The sequence below is a fragment of the Protopterus annectens genome, chromosome 2.part1, assembly GCF_019279795.1.
Source record: "Protopterus annectens isolate FY-2018-M chromosome 2.part1, PAN1.0, whole genome shotgun sequence".
NCBI lineage: Eukaryota > Metazoa > Chordata > Ceratodontiformes > Protopteridae > Protopterus > Protopterus annectens.
This window is the reverse complement of record NC_056729.1, coordinates 1,086,274,534-1,086,294,315: the sequence shown is the minus strand read 5'-3', so window position 1 is coordinate 1,086,294,315 and position 19,782 is coordinate 1,086,274,534. Positions and strand designations below refer to the sequence as shown.

The 19,782-nt window shown below is 39.9% G+C and overlaps 1 protein-coding gene across 1 annotated transcript in view; it reads left to right on the top strand.

Moving 5' to 3' along the window:
- Positions 1-19,782, top strand: part of LOC122794942 (adhesion G-protein coupled receptor F2-like) — a 632,398-nt gene that overhangs the window by 468,815 nt on the left and 143,801 nt on the right. Inside the window, exon 5 of the mRNA XM_044063537.1 lies at positions 1,256-1,459. Coding sequence (XP_043919472.1) covers positions 1,256-1,459 — 204 coding nt within the window. The remainder of the gene's footprint in view (positions 1-1,255; positions 1,460-19,782) is intronic.

The following is a 19,782-nucleotide window of genomic DNA, read 5'->3' as shown; positions in this document are numbered from 1 at the left end:
TGGGGGACTGTTAGTAGGGAGGTAACTAAGGGATTTGTATGGAGGGTGTTAATGAGGATAATACTTTTCTTATTGATGGTCTCTGTTCATAAGGGACATGGGGGACAGACAGGGAGTAAATTTATGATTTACCATCTAACTGTCAAGGTTTCATTTGAATAGGGTCAGGGATAAACTCTGTTTTACATGGATGGGAAGGCTATTCTATAGTGCAGGGATCCTTTGGGACACATACCTTTCTCTCCAGAATAGTCTGTTTATGTTACATGTTATGTTCAGATCCCTGCCTCTTGTGTTTCTGGTGCTGTTTATTTTGTGTTTAATTGTCTTGCATACTGCACATTTTTCAATATGAGAATATGTGCACTTTTAAGATATCCAGCAACCCAAAAGCAGCACCATTGAACCTTCTCTAGAAGATGTTTTTCAGATTGGCCTTGAAAGAGTCATGTGCTTTTCTGATCTTATGTAACTAGAGAGCTGATTGCATGTACTGGGATTAAGTTTTGCAAATGGTATCTCTTCTATGCCATCAACCTGGCTGGCTGTAAATGTGTATATTGGGTTCTTTACAGCCAGTGTATTAGTGGGGGGCATTGGTGGAGAATTATAATCTTAAATATCAGGGTGATATATATAGTTTTAGTTTTACTATGTGTTGAAGTGACACCCTGATCCCATGTGCAAAAGTGAAAAAATGGGGTTGTGGATAGATGGATGGATGGATGGATGGATAGGTGTGTTGATAGCCATATGAAGCCCTTTAGCAGGACACAGTGGTAAGTATGATTATCAGCTAATAAGACAAGCAAATGCATTAAATAATTTCTTTGCATGAGAGCATGTCCCATATTAAATGCTTAGATTTGGGAAAATGATTAGTGTCTTTAGAAAATAGGACTTTTGCCATTTATACATTGGTGCTTTTAAAACCCAGGAATAAAACTGGTGAAACAAGACATCATATAACATTCCTTTTTAAAAGGCTTACTTTCCAGTATACTCGGTAACTGATCTGAATGAAAAAATGTCTTCTAAACCTATGCTTATGCTCTGTTTCTCATTTCTCTCTCTTTCTCTCTTTTAATCTATTTTTTCTTTCTGTCTGTCAGAAATGTGCAAACATACATGTACACATACACGTGCTTGTGTATATAGATCCACACACAAAATGTGTATATACATACTGACTGCTATATTAAAATACAATTATGTCACCAAATGTTAATTTTTTTCTTCTTTCTTCTTTCTCAAGTGTGCACTGACAGCGAATGTACCTGTGAGGATGGTTATCTCTGGGATCCTACAGTCTGCAGTTCTCAGGCATGCCACAGTGTACCTGTAAATTCAAGCTGTAACTGCATCAATATAACTTCAACAAAGAGCACCTGTGAGCCTAAAGTTCCAGCTACATCTCTTCCTAACACTACTGCTTCACCCACTATAAGCATCTCAACAGGTAACAGACTAGTACGTAGGGATGACTAGACAACTGAACAGCAACTGTCAAACAAATTATTTTAGATTTATTTGGTGGGGAATAACAGTTGATTAGACTGCTAAGGATTATAGTTCCCATACTTGGTGAACAAGTTGATGATCTTGTGTGACCAACAACCTGCTCTCACTGCATCATGAACTAAATGTTTTTGTCACATGTATTAGTGCACTCATTTGTTATATATCAATGTAAATCTCCACAGAAAGGTTATACTTCTGCCACATTGTAATTCATAAATTCCAATGCCTTGGATCAACTTATACACAACCCCACCAGGCGCAGAAATATCCTAGACCTGGTCAGTACCAACATGGGCGACCGATGTTCCACACCAGAGGTCAATTCCTCATTGGTCAGATCCAACCACAAGCTAATCAGCCTAGACATCCATATCCCGCCCCACCCCTAATTAGGGAAACCACCGTAAAAAATTTCTCCAAAGCCAATTTCACGCTTCTTAAGACAGAAGTGGCAAACTTCACAACACCCATGCAGCTGGACAATAGAGGTACAACTGCTGAATCCTACACAAATGCACTTACACGAGTGCATGGATCATGCTATCCCTAACAGAACCAAGATGCTATCCTCCAAAAAAAGGAAGTCAATCTAGTGGTCCCCTGCCATAAACAAACTCTACAACATTAGAAAGAAACTGTTGCAAAAAGAGTAAAATCTCATGACTGGAAGAACTCTCTGGTCAACCTCAGTAAGAAGCTGAGATCCCTCATAAAATCCTCCAAAGCTAGTTATGAAAACAAAATCACCACTGATTCTAAGGACAACCACAAAGCATTCTATAGCTATGTCAAAAATCTCAATGGCAACACTCAGATCTGCTCTGAGTTACATCACAATGGCACTAAATATACAGAACCAACTGATATTTCCAACATCTTGGCAGATAGGTTCAGTGCTAACTTTAATCTCCCCCTCACCCCCTAAAGGGCCCATCTCTATACCGGAAGAATGCAAAGTTCCTGTAATCACAGCTGCATGGGAAAAAGCCACACTCTCCAAAGCCAAGAACACAGCATCCATCCGGACAACATCCCAGGCTGTGTTCTACATGAACTACAAAATGAACTGGCACCCCACCTAAGCACCATGTTCAATCTTAGCCTCACCTCAGGCTTTGTGCCCACTGAATGGTGCACAGCGACAGTTATCCCACTCCACAAAGGGGGAGCCACCATGGACCCCGGGAACTACCGCTCCATTAGCCAAATGAGTCTGGTCTGCAAGGCCATGGAATGTATCATCATGGAACTTATAAACAAAGACATTGGTAATCTCCAAACTCTGGACCCCATCGAGTTAAGGCTTGTAAAAGGCAGATCATGTCTCCTAAACCTGACTGACTTCTTTGAAGCAGACACCAAAGCCGTAGACAAGAGTAAGGTGGTTCACACAGCCTATCTAGATCTCACCAAGGCTTTGGACACCATCCCCCACTCTGGAATTATAGATAAACTCACTAAACTAGGTATAAATCCCTATGGCACAAGATGGGTTGCGAACTGGCTCACTGACAGAACCCACACTGTGAAAGCAGCAGACTCCAAATACGACTTCAGATCAGTGACAAGTGGAGTACCACAAGGTTCAGTCCTGGGTCCTCTCCTGTTTGGTATCTACTTTTCTGTAGTACAGGCTAACACACCATATGGTCTTTGACTAATGAAGTTCACAGATGGCTGCAAACTAGGAGCCATAATTGAAACTCCTAATCATGTGAGCATCCTACAAAAGAGCCTCACCGAGACAGATGCCTGGTGTCAAAGACATGGCCTCAAGCTCAATGCCAAAAAGGGCATTGTCATCCCCTTTGGTAAAAACTCTGTACCCATGAGCTACCACATAGGTGGTAGCCTATTTAACACTGAAAGTGTGATAAGAGACCTTGGGGCACAGGTGGACAGTAGTCTCTCCTTTGATAATCACATTGTCACAGTAGTCAGGAAATCCTTCTACATGGCACACCTCATCACAAAAGGTTTCTCATCCAGAAAAAAAGAGGTCATTGTTTCCCTCTACTCGTCACTCATAGAGTACAATGTCCCTTTTGGTATGTACATCACAAGACATTTACAACAACTGGAAAGGCCACAGAAATACCTCACAAAGAGGATTACCAGCCTCAAACAGATGCCTTACACAGACCATCTCACATAACTCCAGCTTTACTTCGTCACATATCACCTACTCAGAGGCGATCTCTGCCTAACATACAAAGCTATGTCAAACCCAGAGCTGTTGGACATGCTCCACTTAAAGAAATCCCAATCCCTCCAAGCTACATGCTGTAGGGACCTAAAACTTGACACCACAATAAACAGAACATGTTGGAGGGATAGATTTCTGTCCCAGAGACTTCTCATACACTGGAACAAACTACCTATCTATATCAAGCAAAGCTCCTCATTAGCACTTTTCAAGAAAAATCTTGATGATTGGATGGGAGATAGGAAATTCACCCCGGGGATCACTTCTGTGGCTCTGCTCGACAGGGGCACAGGAAAATAATTTTCTTGGGTGGTTCTTACATAGGCCCTAGGGCCGAAAGCCTAGTACCTACCTATGAACCTATGAACACCAGATTTCTAATCTACACCTGATCAATGAATGCAAAAATGAGAATGGGTTCTATTTTTTTCTGAAACATATTACCACTGGACATCATTGTGGGTCTTAAAATTTTCTGTTGTAGTCTTCCGTTTCTGCAACTGAAGAAAAAACATACTGATGTCTTTCTGTTTTTGTTTGTCTGTCTTCCATTTTAGTTTTATTTAATATAGCTAAAATTTATTTTGTCATTGGGTCATCTGAGAGCAGTTTAATGACAGAATGTTCTTTTTGTTTAACCAGGAAGCAAAGCCTACTGCACAGCAAACATCCTGGATAGGATGCCGGGATTTTTTCCTGCACTACATTTTAGAAATGTAATTAATTCTGAGGCTCATGAATTGAGATTTAGGGATATTCTTACAGATATGGGGTGGATGAAAGCTGGTAGCATGGAGAAGCAAATTGTTTTGGGGAAATTTCCGGTAGACTTCACTGGTCAACGTATGGTCGGGTGCTCTAGAAACCAAAACATACAAAAAATTTTGTTTTTATCATAGTTGACCATTAATTCTCCCTTAGCCTACGATCCATTACCCACTACACCCAGTTTAAAAATGAACTAAAAACTTTTCTATTTAACTCCAAGACTTGCTCTTGTTATAAACCCACCTAGTCTCCCTTTCCTGTCTCACACTTTGCTACACATCATTCTGAAAAAAAAAACATTTTGAGGTGTCGGTATCTTTGACAGATATTGATACTCCCCCTCCTTTTGTGGTTTGGTCCAAGTTTTGGGGCCGAAAAGCATGGTATGAGGTATAACCTGGTAGTGCTGGGGTGCTCTCAGGAGCCTTGAACCAGTTTTCTGTTACTGCGCAGATATCAATGTTCTCCATGCTAAGGAGAGTTTTGAGTGCATGCATCTTGAGGTTTAGACTTCTGGCATTGAGTAACATTACTCTTAGTTTCTTATTCCTTGTGATACCTATGGAGGTGGGTTTGTCTTTTGAGCCTTGCCTAAAAAAGGCACTATGGGGGTAGCAAGAGCCTTTCCCAATATCCGAAGGCCCAGGGGTGACAGGTGCAAGCCATCCCTAGCAAAGCATCGTGGCTTGTCGAGCATGTCATCCCAGGCTGACAGGCATTGGATCCCCTTTGAATGACACCAAAATTTTAGCCAACAGTTAAAATCGATCATCTTGTCTTTGTACTGTGGCATCATTCTAGGTGAGGATAAGATGCTGCTCAAGGTCAGAGTCCAAAACCCGGACCGAACCACAAAAGGAGGGGGAGTTTCCATATTTATCAAGGATATCCACACCTCCAGGTTAGTGGCATTGCACGAAGTATCGGAGACTATCCATGTGCAACTAACAGTGGGCAAGACTGCTTTTCAGTTTATAGCATCCTACAGACTACCCTCTCAAAGTCAGGAATCCCACTCGGCTTTCCTGAAAACATTGGAGCACATGAAGATCTCTCCGAACACCATTATATTGGGCGACTTCAACTACCCAAACATTGACTGGGAGCACTACTCAAGCCCCAGCACCTTAGCCCAAAGGTTCCTGGAAATTATAAACTCAAATGCTATGGAACAACTAGTCACCACTCCCACAAGAGGGGGCAACATACTAGACCTGATCATTACCAACATGGGGACTCTATGCTCCACACCAGAAGTATATCCCTCATTGTTAAGATCAGACCATAAACTAATTTCACTGGATGTCCACATCCTGACCCCACCCCAGAAAACCACAGTGAAAAACTTCTCAAAAGCGAACTTCTCACTTCTCATAACCGAAGTGGAATCCTTCAAGGCCCCAGGGCCAGTGGAAACTACGGCCCAAACTGCAGAATCCTATATAAACGCATTCTACGGACATCTCCAGGAATGCATGGATCATGCTATCCCAAACAAAACCAAGACCCACTCATCCAAAGGCAGGCATCCAGTCTGGTGGACCCTGCCATAAATAAACTGTACAACAGAAGGAGGAAGCTACTACATGATAGAGCAAAATCCCTAATAGGGAAGGCTTCTCTGATCAGTACTAGCATTAAATTACGATCCCTCATAAAATCCTCCAAGGCCAGCTTCGAGAGAAAAATTGCACAGGACACCAAAGACAATCATAAGGCTTTTTTCAGTTATGTTAGAAACCTGGGATGCAACTCCCAGACTTGTTCTGAGTTGATTCTAAATGACAAAAAATACACTGAACCCACAGACATCGCCAATATCCTGGCTGACAGGTTCAGTGCAAACTTCCACTCCATCCCCCAAAAGAGCAAGTATCTATCCCGGCAGAGGGCTGCCTCCCAAACATCTCTGATGCTCAAGTGAAGGCTGCCCTCTCCAAAGCAAAAAACACTGCTTCCATGGGACCAGATGGCATCCCAGGTTGCGTCCTACATGAACTCCAAGAGGAACTAATCCCTCAAATAAAACAGCTATACAATCTCAGCCTCACTACAGGATATGTGCCCACAGAATGGCGTACAGCAACAGTGGTCCCACTCCACAAAGGTGGAGCCTCAACGGACCCTGGAAACTATCGCCCCATAAGCCTGACTAGCTTAGTCTGCAAGGCTATGGGGAGGATCATCATGGAGCTTATAAACAAAGACATTGGGGACCTACAGACACTAGATCCTACCCAGTTCGGCTTTGTCAAGGGCAGATCCTGCCTTTTGAACCTGGTTGACTTCTTCAAAATAGTCACCAAAGCCATAGATGAAGGGAAGGTAGTCCACACAGCCTATCTGGACCTTGCAAAGGCATTTGACACAATACACCACTCGGGCATCATAGATAAGCTATCCAGCTTAAATATAAACCCCTATGTCACAAGATGGGTCACAAACTGGCTCAAAGACAGAACCCACAGAGTGAGAGTTGCTGGAGCCATGTCAGACTCGAAACCGGTCACAAGTGGCGTCCCACAGGGTTCTGTCCTGGGACCACTCTTGTTCAGTATATACTTTTCCGAGGTACAGGCAAACGTGGGAGGACTATGGCTCACCAAGTTCGCAGACGACTGCAAACTGGGTGCCATAATCAACTCTCCAGCTGACACAAACATCCTTCAAAAAGTCTCACAGAGACAGATAACTGGTGCCAGTGCCATGGTTTAAAGCTAAATGCCAAAAAATGTATAGTCATACCCTTTGGCAAAAACAATGTGCCCACAAATTACCACATAAGTGGAAACCCATTAAGTACAGAGAAAGTTATTAGGGACATGGGGACCCAAGTTGATAGCAATCTCTCCTTTGAAAACCACATTGCCAAAGTGGTTAGAAAGCCCTTCTACATAGCCCACCTCATCACGAAGGGTTTCACATCTAGAGCAAGAGAGGTAATCGTGCCCCTTTATTCATCCCTCATCAGGCCCATCATAGAATACAATGCCCCTTTTGGGATGTACCTTACCCGACACCTGCAACAATTAGAAAGACCCCAAAAGTATCTCACCAAGAAGATCAAGGGTCTCAAACAGATGCCATATGCTGCTTGGTTAAAAAAACTCCAGCTCTACTCAGTTGCATACCGCCTACTTTGAGGCAATCTATGCCTGACATACAAAGCTATGTCAAATCCAGAATTAATGGACATGCTCCACCTCAGTAAATCTAAATCCCTTAGAGCCACACGCTCGAGGGACTTGAACCTCAGCACAGAAATAAATAGAACTTGCTGGAGGGACTGGTTCATAACCCAGAGGCTCCCTTCGCTCTGGAATAGAATTCCAGTTCATGTGAGGCAGAGCACCTCACTGAATCTCTTCAAGAAGAATCTCAATAGGTGGATGGGGGATCGTAGGTTTGTCCCAGGGATTACTCCCGTGTCACTATTAGACAGAGGCACAGTAAACTAAACCTTAAAAAGGGCACAGTATACTCAAATCAAGGGGTGGCGTAAGCCATACAGAATTGGGCTAGGCTTATAATTGCCCCAGGGCAGATAGCCTAGTATGAACCTATGAACCTATGAACCTATGCGCTCATTTGTTATATATCAATGTAAATCTCCACAGAAAGGTTATACATCTGCCACACTGGAATTCATAAATTCCAACGCCTTGGATCAACTTATCCACACCCCCACCAGGTGCAGAAATATCTTAGACCTGGTCATTACCAATATGGGCGACTGGTGTTCCACACCAGAGGTCAATTCCTCATTGGTCAGATCCGACCACAAGCTAATCAGCCTAGACATCCACATCCTGCCCCTACCCCCAATTAGGGAAATCACCATAAAAAATTTCTCCAAAGCCAACTTCACGCTTCTTAAGACAGAAGTGGCAAACTTCACAGCACCCATGCAGCCGGACAATAGAGGTACAACTGCTGAATCACAAATGCACTTTATAAGCACTTACACGAGTGCATGGATCATGCTATCCCTAACCAGAACCATGATGCTATCCTCCAAAAAACGAAAGCCAATCTGGTGGTCCCCTGCCATAAACAAACACTACAACATTAGAAAGAAACTGTTGAAAAAAATAGCAAAATTCCATGACTGGAAGAACTCCCTGGTCAGCCTCAGTAAGAAGCTCAGATCCCTCATAAAATCCTCCAAAGCTAGTTATGAAAACAAAATCAATACTGATTCTAAAGACAACCACAAAGCATTCTATAGCTATGTCAAAAATCTCAATGGTAACACTCAGATCTGCTCTGAGTTACAGCACTAAATATACAGAACCAACTGATATTGCCAACATCCTGGCAGATAGGTTCAGTGCTAACTTTAACACCCCCCCTCACCCCCTAAAGGGCCTATCTCTATACCGGAAAAATGCAAAGTTCCTGTAATCACAGCTGTACGGGTAAAAACCACACTCTCCAAAGCCAAGGACACAGCATCCATGGGACCGGACAACATTCCAGAATGTGTTCTACATGAACTACAAAATGAACTGGCACCCCACCTAAGCACCATGTTCAATCCTAGCTTCACCTCAGGCTTTGTGCCCATTGAATGGTGCACAGCGATGGTTATCCCACTCCACAAAGGGGGAGCCACCACGGACCCTGGGAACTACTGCCCCATTAGCCTAACTAGCCTGTTCTGCAAGGCCATGGAATGTATCATCATGGAACCTATAAACAAAGACAATGGTAATCTCCAAACTCTGGACCCCATCCAGTTCAGGTTTGTAAAAGGCAGGTCATGTCTCCTAAACCTGATTGACTTCTTTGAAGCAGTCACCAAAGCCGTAGACGAGAGTAAGGTGGTTCACACAGCCTATCTAGATCTCACCAAGGCTTTGGACACCACCCCCCACTCTGGAATTATAGATAAACACACTAAACTAGGTATAAATCCCTGTGGCACAAGATGGGTTGCCAACTGGCTCACTGACAGAACCCACACTGTGAAAGTAGCAGACTCCAAATCCAACTTCAGAACAGTGACAAGTGGAGTACCATAAGGTGCAGTCCTGTGTCCTCTCCTGTTTGGTATCTACTTTTCTGAAGTACAGGCTAACACACCATATGGTCTTTGGCTAATGAAGTTCATAGATGGTTGTAAACTAGGGGCCATTATTGAAACTCCTAAAGATGTGGACATCCTACAAAAGGGCATCACTGAGACAGATACCTGGTGTCAAAGCCATGGCCTCAAGCTCAATTCCAAAAAGTGCATTGTCATCTCCTTTGGTAAAAACACTGTACCCATGAGCTATCACATAGGTGGTAGCCTACTTAACACTGAAAGTGTGATAAGAGACCTTGGGACACAGGTGGACAGTAGTCTCTCCTTTGATAATCACATTGTCACAGTAGTCAGGAAATCCTACTACATGACACACCTCATCACAAAAGGTTTCTCATCCAGAAAAAAAGAGGTCATTGTTCCCCTCTACTCATCACTCGTTAGACCCATTATAGAGTACAATGCCCCTGTTGTATTGTACCTCGCAAGACATCTACAACAACTGGAAAGGCCACAGAAATACCTCACAAAGAGGATTACTGGCCTCAAACAGATGCCCTATGCAGACCATCTCAAAAAACTCCAGCTTTACTCCGTCACATATCGCCTACTCAGAGGCGATCTCTGCCTAACATACAAAGCTATGTCAAACCCAGAGCTGCTGGACATGCTCCACTTAAAGAAATCCCAATCCCTCCAAGCTACATGCTCTAGGGACCTAAAGCTTGACACCACAATAAACAGAACCTGCTGGAGGGATAGATTCCTGTCCCAGAGACTTCCCATACTCTGGAACAAACTACCTATCTATATCAAACAAAGCTCCTCATTAGCACTCTTGAAGAAAAATCTTGATGATTGGATGGGAAATAGGAAATTCACTCCAGGGATCACCTCTGTAGCTCTGCTCAACAGGGGAACAGGAAAATAATTTTCTTGGGTGGTGAAAGCCAGCTTTTTGGCTAGGCTTGTATAGGCCCTAGGTACCTAGGTGTTCATAGTACCTACCTATGAACCTATGAACACCAGATTTCTAATCTACATCTGATCAATGAATGCAAAAATGAGAATTTGTTCTATTTTTTTCTGAAACATATTACCACTGGACATCATTGTGGGTCTTAAAAATTTTCTGTTGTAGTCGTCCGTTTCTGCAACTGAAGAAAAAACATACTGATGTCTTTCTGTTTTTCCTTGTCTATCTACCATTTTAGTTTTATTTACTATAGCTAAAATGTATTTGGTCATTGGGTCATCTGAGAGCAGTTTAATGACAGAATGTTCTTTTTGTTTAACCAGGAAGCAAAGCCTACTGCAGAGCAAACATCCTGGGTAGGATGCCAGGATTTTTTCCTGCACTACATTTTAGAAATATAATTAATTCTGAGGCTCAACCACATTGAAATACAGGCAGTCTCCATGAAAATAACACTTGACATGTCATATGTAAAAGAAATGGTTGATCAACAACTGATCTTACACTTTACTCATTTGTCTCAATTTCATAAAATTGTCTAAATTACCTACTATATATTTGTTTAATTTCCAAGTCTGATATTCAGACACTGCATACCCAACTATTGCTAACATACAGTTATTACAAAAATCTGATCCATCCTTCACGTATTTTCTGATCACACATAACTTTAACATTTTGCATACCCCTTATGCAATAAAAAATGTCTGCCTTCCAATACAAATGCTTATTGCCTAATCAGAGCTGTCTTTGTCTTGCCAAAGTCTTGTAATTAACTGTCCATCCATGCCTTCTTTTCTGCTTGTATATTGCTGCACTTTTACTTTCAGATTTCTTCTTTTCTATTGCTTCTTGAAAGAAAATAGCTAAATCTTTCTTTAAACCAAATGCACCCTTCTGGTTTCATACACACATCCAGATGAATATGCTTCCGACCTTCTTAAGTTGTTTTATTTTTCACCCTTGTGTACCTGTGTGATCCCCTTCTATAGATCTTATATTATGGAAAGCTTTCTTCTGGAACAAATTTTCAATAAAAAAATAGTACAGTTTTATATACACACACACACACACACACACACACACACACACACACACACACACACACACACACACACACACACACACACACACACATGCGCACATCAACTCCTGTTCTCCAATCTTTCTAGATAGACACAGGTGTTGCATCAACTTTCAGCCCTTTTCTCAGTTCAGTGCCATTCTCCTACCTTCTTTAACAGTCATGCCTGACTGACTCAGGCCTTTTCTCACAGAATCCATCTGTATCTTGGTTGGCCATCTACATATCCTCTTGTCTTCTTTCTGTCTTTCTCATACTATTCTTTACTAAATCATCTTTTATATTTTGTCTGTGCAACTGTACCACTGTAATTTGTTTTCTTTGACCTTCTCTGCACAAGGGACTACATTCCTTGACTTTATTTTCTTTATTGTTTTTTTTCCTTCTTCTAGGATTGGCTTTTCTTCCTCTTTTGCTATGTGCATGAAGAAATACTGCTTCTGTGGGGTTTTCTTCATGTAGAATCATAAAAATTATAGGAATTTCAAGACAAACAAGTCTTGTGACTGTTTATGGATAGCCAGTACCCACCCTTACATTGTATCCTTTTTCTTGAGGAGGGCTTGTCCAATCAAGCTTGGGGTACATTTATTTTATTTATTTATTTTATTTTATATTTGTTGACTGGGCTAGTCTAGCTGGATTCATGTTCATTTTCAGTAGATGCCCAGGGAGATAAGCTCCAAACATAATAAAATTACAAAATAGAAATTACAAAATAAAATTACAAAAATAGAAATTACAAAATAAAAATGCACTACTTACTCTAATAGCTTTCATGTGTAGATAAGCTCCAAACATAGCAAAATTGCTATATATAATACTTAAATGTTACTAAAGTTCTACTATATAAGAGAATTTAATAGTGTATGGGTTAAACTTAAATAAAAAGTTTGTCTAAGAAGAGGAAAAGTAGTTTAGAGTCTTTGCATGGGTTTTTAGATTTAAGGAGGTACAGGTACACTTGAGGTTCTCATGTTGCCATTTGTAAGTCAAAGTAGGGGAACATGAGATGAAGGTAGAGAACAAATGATACAAATGAGGGCTGGAATAAAGTTAGCTTCTAGGATTGAAGGAAGAGAGGGGAGAAAGTCCATAAGGAGGGCATAAGGCAAGAAGAGATAGTAATAGGAAAAGTGAGGTTCATCAACTTCCCATCCAATCTTCCTGGTCCCATTCCAAGGATAACAGGGAATCACACTACTTAATTTGCAGATGGAGTCTGTTCTAGATGTGGCAGAGGCACTACATGATACACCTAGCTCTCCACCATGTTTTAAATTATCTTCTGGTGAACACTTAGAGACCTAGTTCTGGTGTTGGTGGGACTATTTGATTTGTGGTGATACAAGGAATATAGGACTAGTGAGTTTCTAATAGTATGGCAGGCAAGACACAGATCTGCCCCCTTAATAAAGGGACAGTGCTTCAAGTCTTTTCTGGTAGTAACAATATAGAAAAACCTATACAGCAGCAATTGATAGATGTAGCAACAATTATGAGAAAAATGTACAATTTGCATGATTATACTTCAGGTTTACATTATGTTGGTAGCACTGTGGAATAATTAGATGCAGCACAATGGAGGGTGAGAAGGGGAGTTAAGAAGTGTTAGTAGGTGAGAGAGAAAAAGGCTAGAGGTTGAGACGCTCTTATGTGATGTGGTCTGCTGTGTGACAAGTACCGTTTGACTGGTGTGGAGGAACCTTTTAAATTTAGCTGTAAAGGTGGGGAGAGAAGACTGTAGTTTCTTTAAATGGGGGGCTCCTGTATTTGAGGAGCAAGGATGGAGATAGTGTAGCTGATGCAGTATACCCTGGTTTGTGGGGCTGGAATAGGTGGTAATTAGTCTTGGGGGCCCACCCCATCTATCACCCTTTTCTTTATAAAGAAGAATGTTATCACGCTTCACGTTATCTACCGCATGTTTCGTGTGTATAACTTGACCCATTTTGTATCCTGTGTCCCTGAATCTAAGTACTAAATCATCCCTAAAATGTCTATAGCTATTGCTATCAGAACAAATGCATTTCATTCTCATGAACTGAGATTTAGGGATATTCTTACAGATATGGGGTGGATGAAAGCTGGTAGCATGGAGAAGCAAATTGTTTTTGGGAAATTTCCGGTAGACTTCACTGGTCAACGTATGGTCGGGTGCTCTAGAAACCAAAACATCCAAAAAAAATTTTGTTTTATCATAGTTGACCATGAATTTCCCCTTAGCCTATGATCCATTACCCACTACACCCAGTTTAAAAATTAACTAAAAACTTTTCTATTTAACTCCAAGACTTGCTCTTGTCATAAACCCACCTAGTCTCCCTCTCCTGTCTCACACTTTGCTACACACCATTCTGAAAAAAAAAAATTGATGATAGAACGTCATGTATGTATTTTATGTATTAACAGCTTTGTAATTATTCTTTTCTATACTCAGCTTTGTTATTGTTTGTACTCAACTTTGTTATTATTAACAGCTTTGTAAATCCTCCAACTATGTTAGTGCTATACTTCTGCATGCAATCAATGTACTATTATGCAATTTTCTGGAGCTTTTCTCCTCGGGTCTCCACTGAAACTGGGCCAAAAACCCAGTTGGACTAACCCGGTTAACAAATGACAATAAATAAATAAAAAATAAATCAATTCAGTTCCCCATTTGTTCTCATTTAAATATGTGATGAATTCCAAAAGGTATTGCGTATTCGATCTCCACACAAGCCAGCAATCATCCAAGTATCTTCTCCAACTATCCATTTCTTCTACATGTAAGTTATAGGAGTTATCATAAATAATCTGTTTTTCAATATAAGCCATAAATAAATGGGCATATATTGCTGCAAAAGATGCTCCCATAGCTGTACCTTTTATCTGTAAGAAGCATTTGTCCTGATAGAAAAAGATGTCTTTTATGAGAACATGCTTGGTCAAACACAGTAACAATGTACTGAAACCAGATTTGTACATTTCTGTTTTATTTAACCAATATTCTTAGGCTTCTAACCCTGCCTAGTGTGGAATATTGGTATAGAGAGATCATCATCATCATCTTCTTTCGGCTGTTCCCGTTAGGGGTCGCCACAGCGGATCATCTGTTTCCATTCCTTCCTGTCCTCTGCATCTTGCTCTTTCACACCAACTGCCTGCCACAAAGTGAAGAAAACATCCAAATGTTATTTGTTGATAAATGGAATCCACCTCCTTCAGCATATGGAGAAAAATGGTAAAATAATCCAAAGAGGGTCCCCAGGAGAGCAAACAAAGATCACAAAACTGCAACCTGAGTGCAGTGGGTGCCACAAGCCAACCGCAGAGAAAAGCAAGGAACTGAAACTACAGAAGACTCTGTGAGTACGGCAGCTGCACAGTCTCAATATAGGTAAAGGCACTTCAAAAAAGCAGAAGGACCAGCACACAATGGCACAAAAAACACTTTAATAAAAGTATTCTTAAAAACAAACCGGTTTCGGATGTATGGATACGTTTTCTGTGTTATGCGTGGGCCGTCTGTTCTATTTATAAAACATGTACTTCATCCAGCTATGCTCTTTCTGGCGGACTATATCTAAATGAATATATTGTGAACAGATCCCTGGGCTTTATTGTATCACTTGGGATACGTCAATCTTTCTGGTAACATTTCCGTTTTGGTTTCTTGCAATAGAAATGCCATATTTGATTTTTTTTTGCAACTAATTCAATGTTTTTCTTGGCGGCTGTGCATTTAACTGTGGAGACATTCTTTGGACTTTCTTTTTTATTTTTGAATCAAGACAAAGGCATAGATTGGGCATATGTTCCACATTATCATTGGGTCAGCATTCTTTAAACAGTAACTCAACATGAGCGATGCAACTATGGTAGGTTGTGCTCAATATTTTTCATGAAATATTCATTTCATCTAACTGCGACCTTTGAGTAAATTAGTATCCTGGGCTTTAATTGATTACTTGGGACTGTTATCCTTTCTGCCTTGTTCTTTTATATAAAATGCCGTCATCAGATTTTTAGCAACTAATTAATTTGTTCGTTTTGGCGGTTGTTTGTTAAACCGCTGTGACACTATTTGGATTTTCTTTTCATGTAAACTAGATAAGGGCAATGATTCTACATATGTTTTCAACTACTATTGGGGTCATTATATTTGAATAGTAGTTCAGCAAGAGAGATGCAACCAAGCTACATGTTTCATATTACCATTGGGCCAGCATTCTTAAACAGGATGCAACTACGGCAGGTTGTGTTTGATTCTCTTTTCATGAAACATTCATTTCATCTAGCTACGACCTTCGAGTGGAACAGTGCTCTGGGCTTTAATGCACTACTTGGGACTGTTAACTTTTCTGACAAGATTCGTGCCTTGACCTTTGGGTTCTTTTATTTGAAATGCCAATACTGGATTTTTGGCAACTAATTTATCTGTTTGGTTTGGTGGTTGTGTGTAAAGCTGTTGGTGACAGTATTTTGGATTTTTCTGTCATATAAATAAGATAAGGGCGATGATTTTACACATATTCTCATACTATTATTGGGGCTATTGTATCTGAACAATAGTTTGATCAGAGTGATGCAACTAAGGCAGGTTGTGTTTGGTATTTCAACTTAAACATTGGAATGTGCATATAAAAATATATTTTTGGATTTATAAAATCATTGCCACATCTATCTATGTATTCTGATTGATAACTTTGTTTACAACAAATATTTGTATTGGAAGTAATAAGGATTGTCAACAATATAATTTACAGACTGGGGAACTTTACTCATTTTTGAAATTGGTGTTCTCATGTACAGTGCCTGATCGATCATAGGCTGTTATACATTTTTTACATTAACGAACTTAACATTTTGTATTTCCATATTCTTAGTGGTTTAGTGAACATTACATATTTGATCCCATTAGATTAGTTAGATAATTTGTTTTTTTTCACTTTCTTATGAAGATTGTTTAGGCTGTCAGTTTTGCAAATATTGGCATTATTCATTTAGGGTCCTTAGGTACTCTATTCTTTTGGCTGGGGACACCCATGATTCTGGATTCATCCTAACAGATATGCATAACCAGCTGGACTTAGAGGACTATGCTATATTTTTTTCTTACATTTAGACATAATTATATGTTTTGTTTATGATTATACTTCTTGACTGTTGATTAATATCAACACACAAGCCAAGCCTCTTACAGTCAGCCATTGAAAAGCTTGTATTGGACCACATTACTGTTTATTATTTTCTAGCTTAGTTCCACGAATTTTGACCTTGGGGCACAGCATTAGTGAGTCCCTTCATTCTACTCCTATTGATGTTTCCATTTTTATCCCTACACCAGTCACTGTTGACCATTGATTCTGGAAACAATTCGTATAACATTACATTTGGACTTTGTAAGTCTTTCTTATAGACCTGGGGCTTATTGGTTCATACAATGATCGGCTTATGGCCTATTGTAATATATAATACAGTACTATGGGTTGTATTATATCTTGGTGATATCTTTGTGAGTATATTATTTTTTGGCCTAGTGCTTATTGATCCAGGTATGAATCGGCCGGGGTCTTTTCTATATATAATAACATAATAACATAATAACAAAAAGAATATATTGTTTTCAGCTACAATAGCACAGTGGCCACTTTTCTAGAACTTTCGGGTTCTGTTTTTGAAATTTATGAGTTTAAAATTGATCTTGGTTCCATTTAGTCAGTATTTTATTATATATTTCATATACATTATGGAATTGGATAATTTATTAAAGGGCCTTGCTTCTGATAGGGAGGACTTATCAGTCTTTGGACTAGGGACACATGGAGAGAATGTGGAAGGCACTGCTGCTTGCCCCAATGTTGAAATTTGTGAGACAGTCTTTTTGAATTTAAACAAACATATGCATTTACAAGCTTTTTTGGGCTTATTTAACCAAAGGCATAACACCACATGGTTTACGTATTCGTATACAACCACTAGTCAGCAATCCTGACGACATTTTAATGAAACAATGGGGGGAAGTGCAACATTAGACTTCTTTTAAATTTGTAGAGATACTAGCTAATCATCACAATAGGATCATAGACAAAGAGATAAAATCCATCACCCAGCTAAGTGATATGGCTAAAACGTATGAAGAACAACCCATATATCATAGTACTATTAAGAATCTTGGTAAAGAGTTGATCACTTTAGAAACCCAGCTCAAGGAATGAAAGAAAAAAGAAGTTCCTTAGGGATTTAGGGGACTATGATAAAGGGGACCCCTTTAACTTTGGTAAGGACAAACATGTTCGATTCACTCAACACAATCAGACACCTTTTAAAAGGAAACGTACCAAATCCATTTTAAAAAAGGGCTCCACACACAACACAGATACATCAGGTGACGAATCATCCTCAGGATTAGAGACTGATTCAGTGGGTGCCACTGGCTCCCCAGCTATGAAAAGAAGGAACTCTACTGCCCTACAGGATTTACACCTAGGAGGAGGGGGGGCAGGAAACATCGTGGAAGTAGACAATATGGAGACTTTGCTCCAAATGTTTGTACACAAGGAACAAATATAAATATAACCAATATTTCTACTCACACCCCTACTGCCTCAGATGTTGAAATCCTAAATAAAGGACTATCATTCATACCTGTTTTTTTTTTGTTTCTGAAGAAAAATTTGTTAATGATATACTTTCATTTTGCAGGAATCTTAATTTAAAATTATTTTTTCAGGAACAGACATCCTCAAAGATTACTGATGACTTTAAATCATAAGTCTTCCTTTATACCACCTATGAATCAGAATGTGTCCTTATTTCAAAATGCTGTCATAAAGGATCTTCACTTTCAGTTTAGGAAACATAATCCCTTGGCGAATAATATATTCAAAACATCCATGGACAAAATCATCAAGTTAGCCAATAACCATGAGTTAGTCATAATAGGGGCCGATAAGGGCGGGGCTGTAGTTGTACAAGATTGGCACCATTACGACAAGTAAGCTAATAGACAGTTGTCTGATGCAAGTTACTACACTCATCTCAGTATTGACCCCACCCCCTTCTTTAAACAAAAAATTGATGCTTTCCTTTAGTAGAAGAGGGCATTATTAGTAATAACACCAAAGTACAACTAACCCATGTCCACAATACATATATTTTCTGCCGAAAATACATAAAGATCCAAAGAATCCCCCTGGTAGACCCATTGTCTCCAGCAGAAACTCACTCACTGAACCTCTGTCCCTTTTCCTTACCAAATATCTGCAACCACTCCTCAAATGCGTTAGAGCACATATCAGAGACACCACAGAATTTCTTCAGATCATTTCTGAGGTACAATTAGAACCAGATTGGTTGTTGTGTACATTAGATGTCACATCTCTCTATACCAATATTCCACACTGGGCAGAGTTAGAAGCCTTAGAATATTGGTTAAATAAAACAGAAATATACAAAGCTGGTTTCAGTACATTGTTACTGTGTTTGACCGAACATGTGCTCACAAAGAACATATTTTTCTATCAGGACAAATGCTTCTTACAGATAAAAGGTACAGCTATGGGAGCATCTTTTGCACCAATATATGCCGATTTATTTATGGCTTATATTGAAGAACAGATTATTTATGATAACTCCCATAACTTATATATAGAAGAAATGGATAGTTGGAGAAGATACTTGGATGATTGCTGGCTGGTGTGGAGATCGGATACGGAATACCTTTTGGAATTCATCACATATTTAAATGAGAACAAATGGGGAATTGAATTCATGGTCAACTATGATAAAAACAAAATTATTTTTTTGGATGTTTTGGTTTCTAGAGCACCCGACCATACATTGACCACTGAAGTCTACCAGAAATTTCCCAAAAACAATTCACTTCTCCATGCCACCAGCTTTCATCCACCCCATATCTGTACGAATATCCCTAAATCTTAATTCATGAGAATGAAAAGCATTAGACATTTTAGGGATGATTTAGTACTTAGATTCAGGGACAGAGGATACAAAATGGGTCAAGTCATGCACACGAAACATGCGGTAGATAACATGAAGCGTGATAACATTCTTCTTTATAAAGAAAAGGGTGATAGAGGGGGTGGGCCCCCATGACTAATTACCACCTATGGATGTAACACCAAGGTATTAATGAATATTATACAACAACACTTGAATATTTTGACATGTGATACCAGACTGAGTCAATT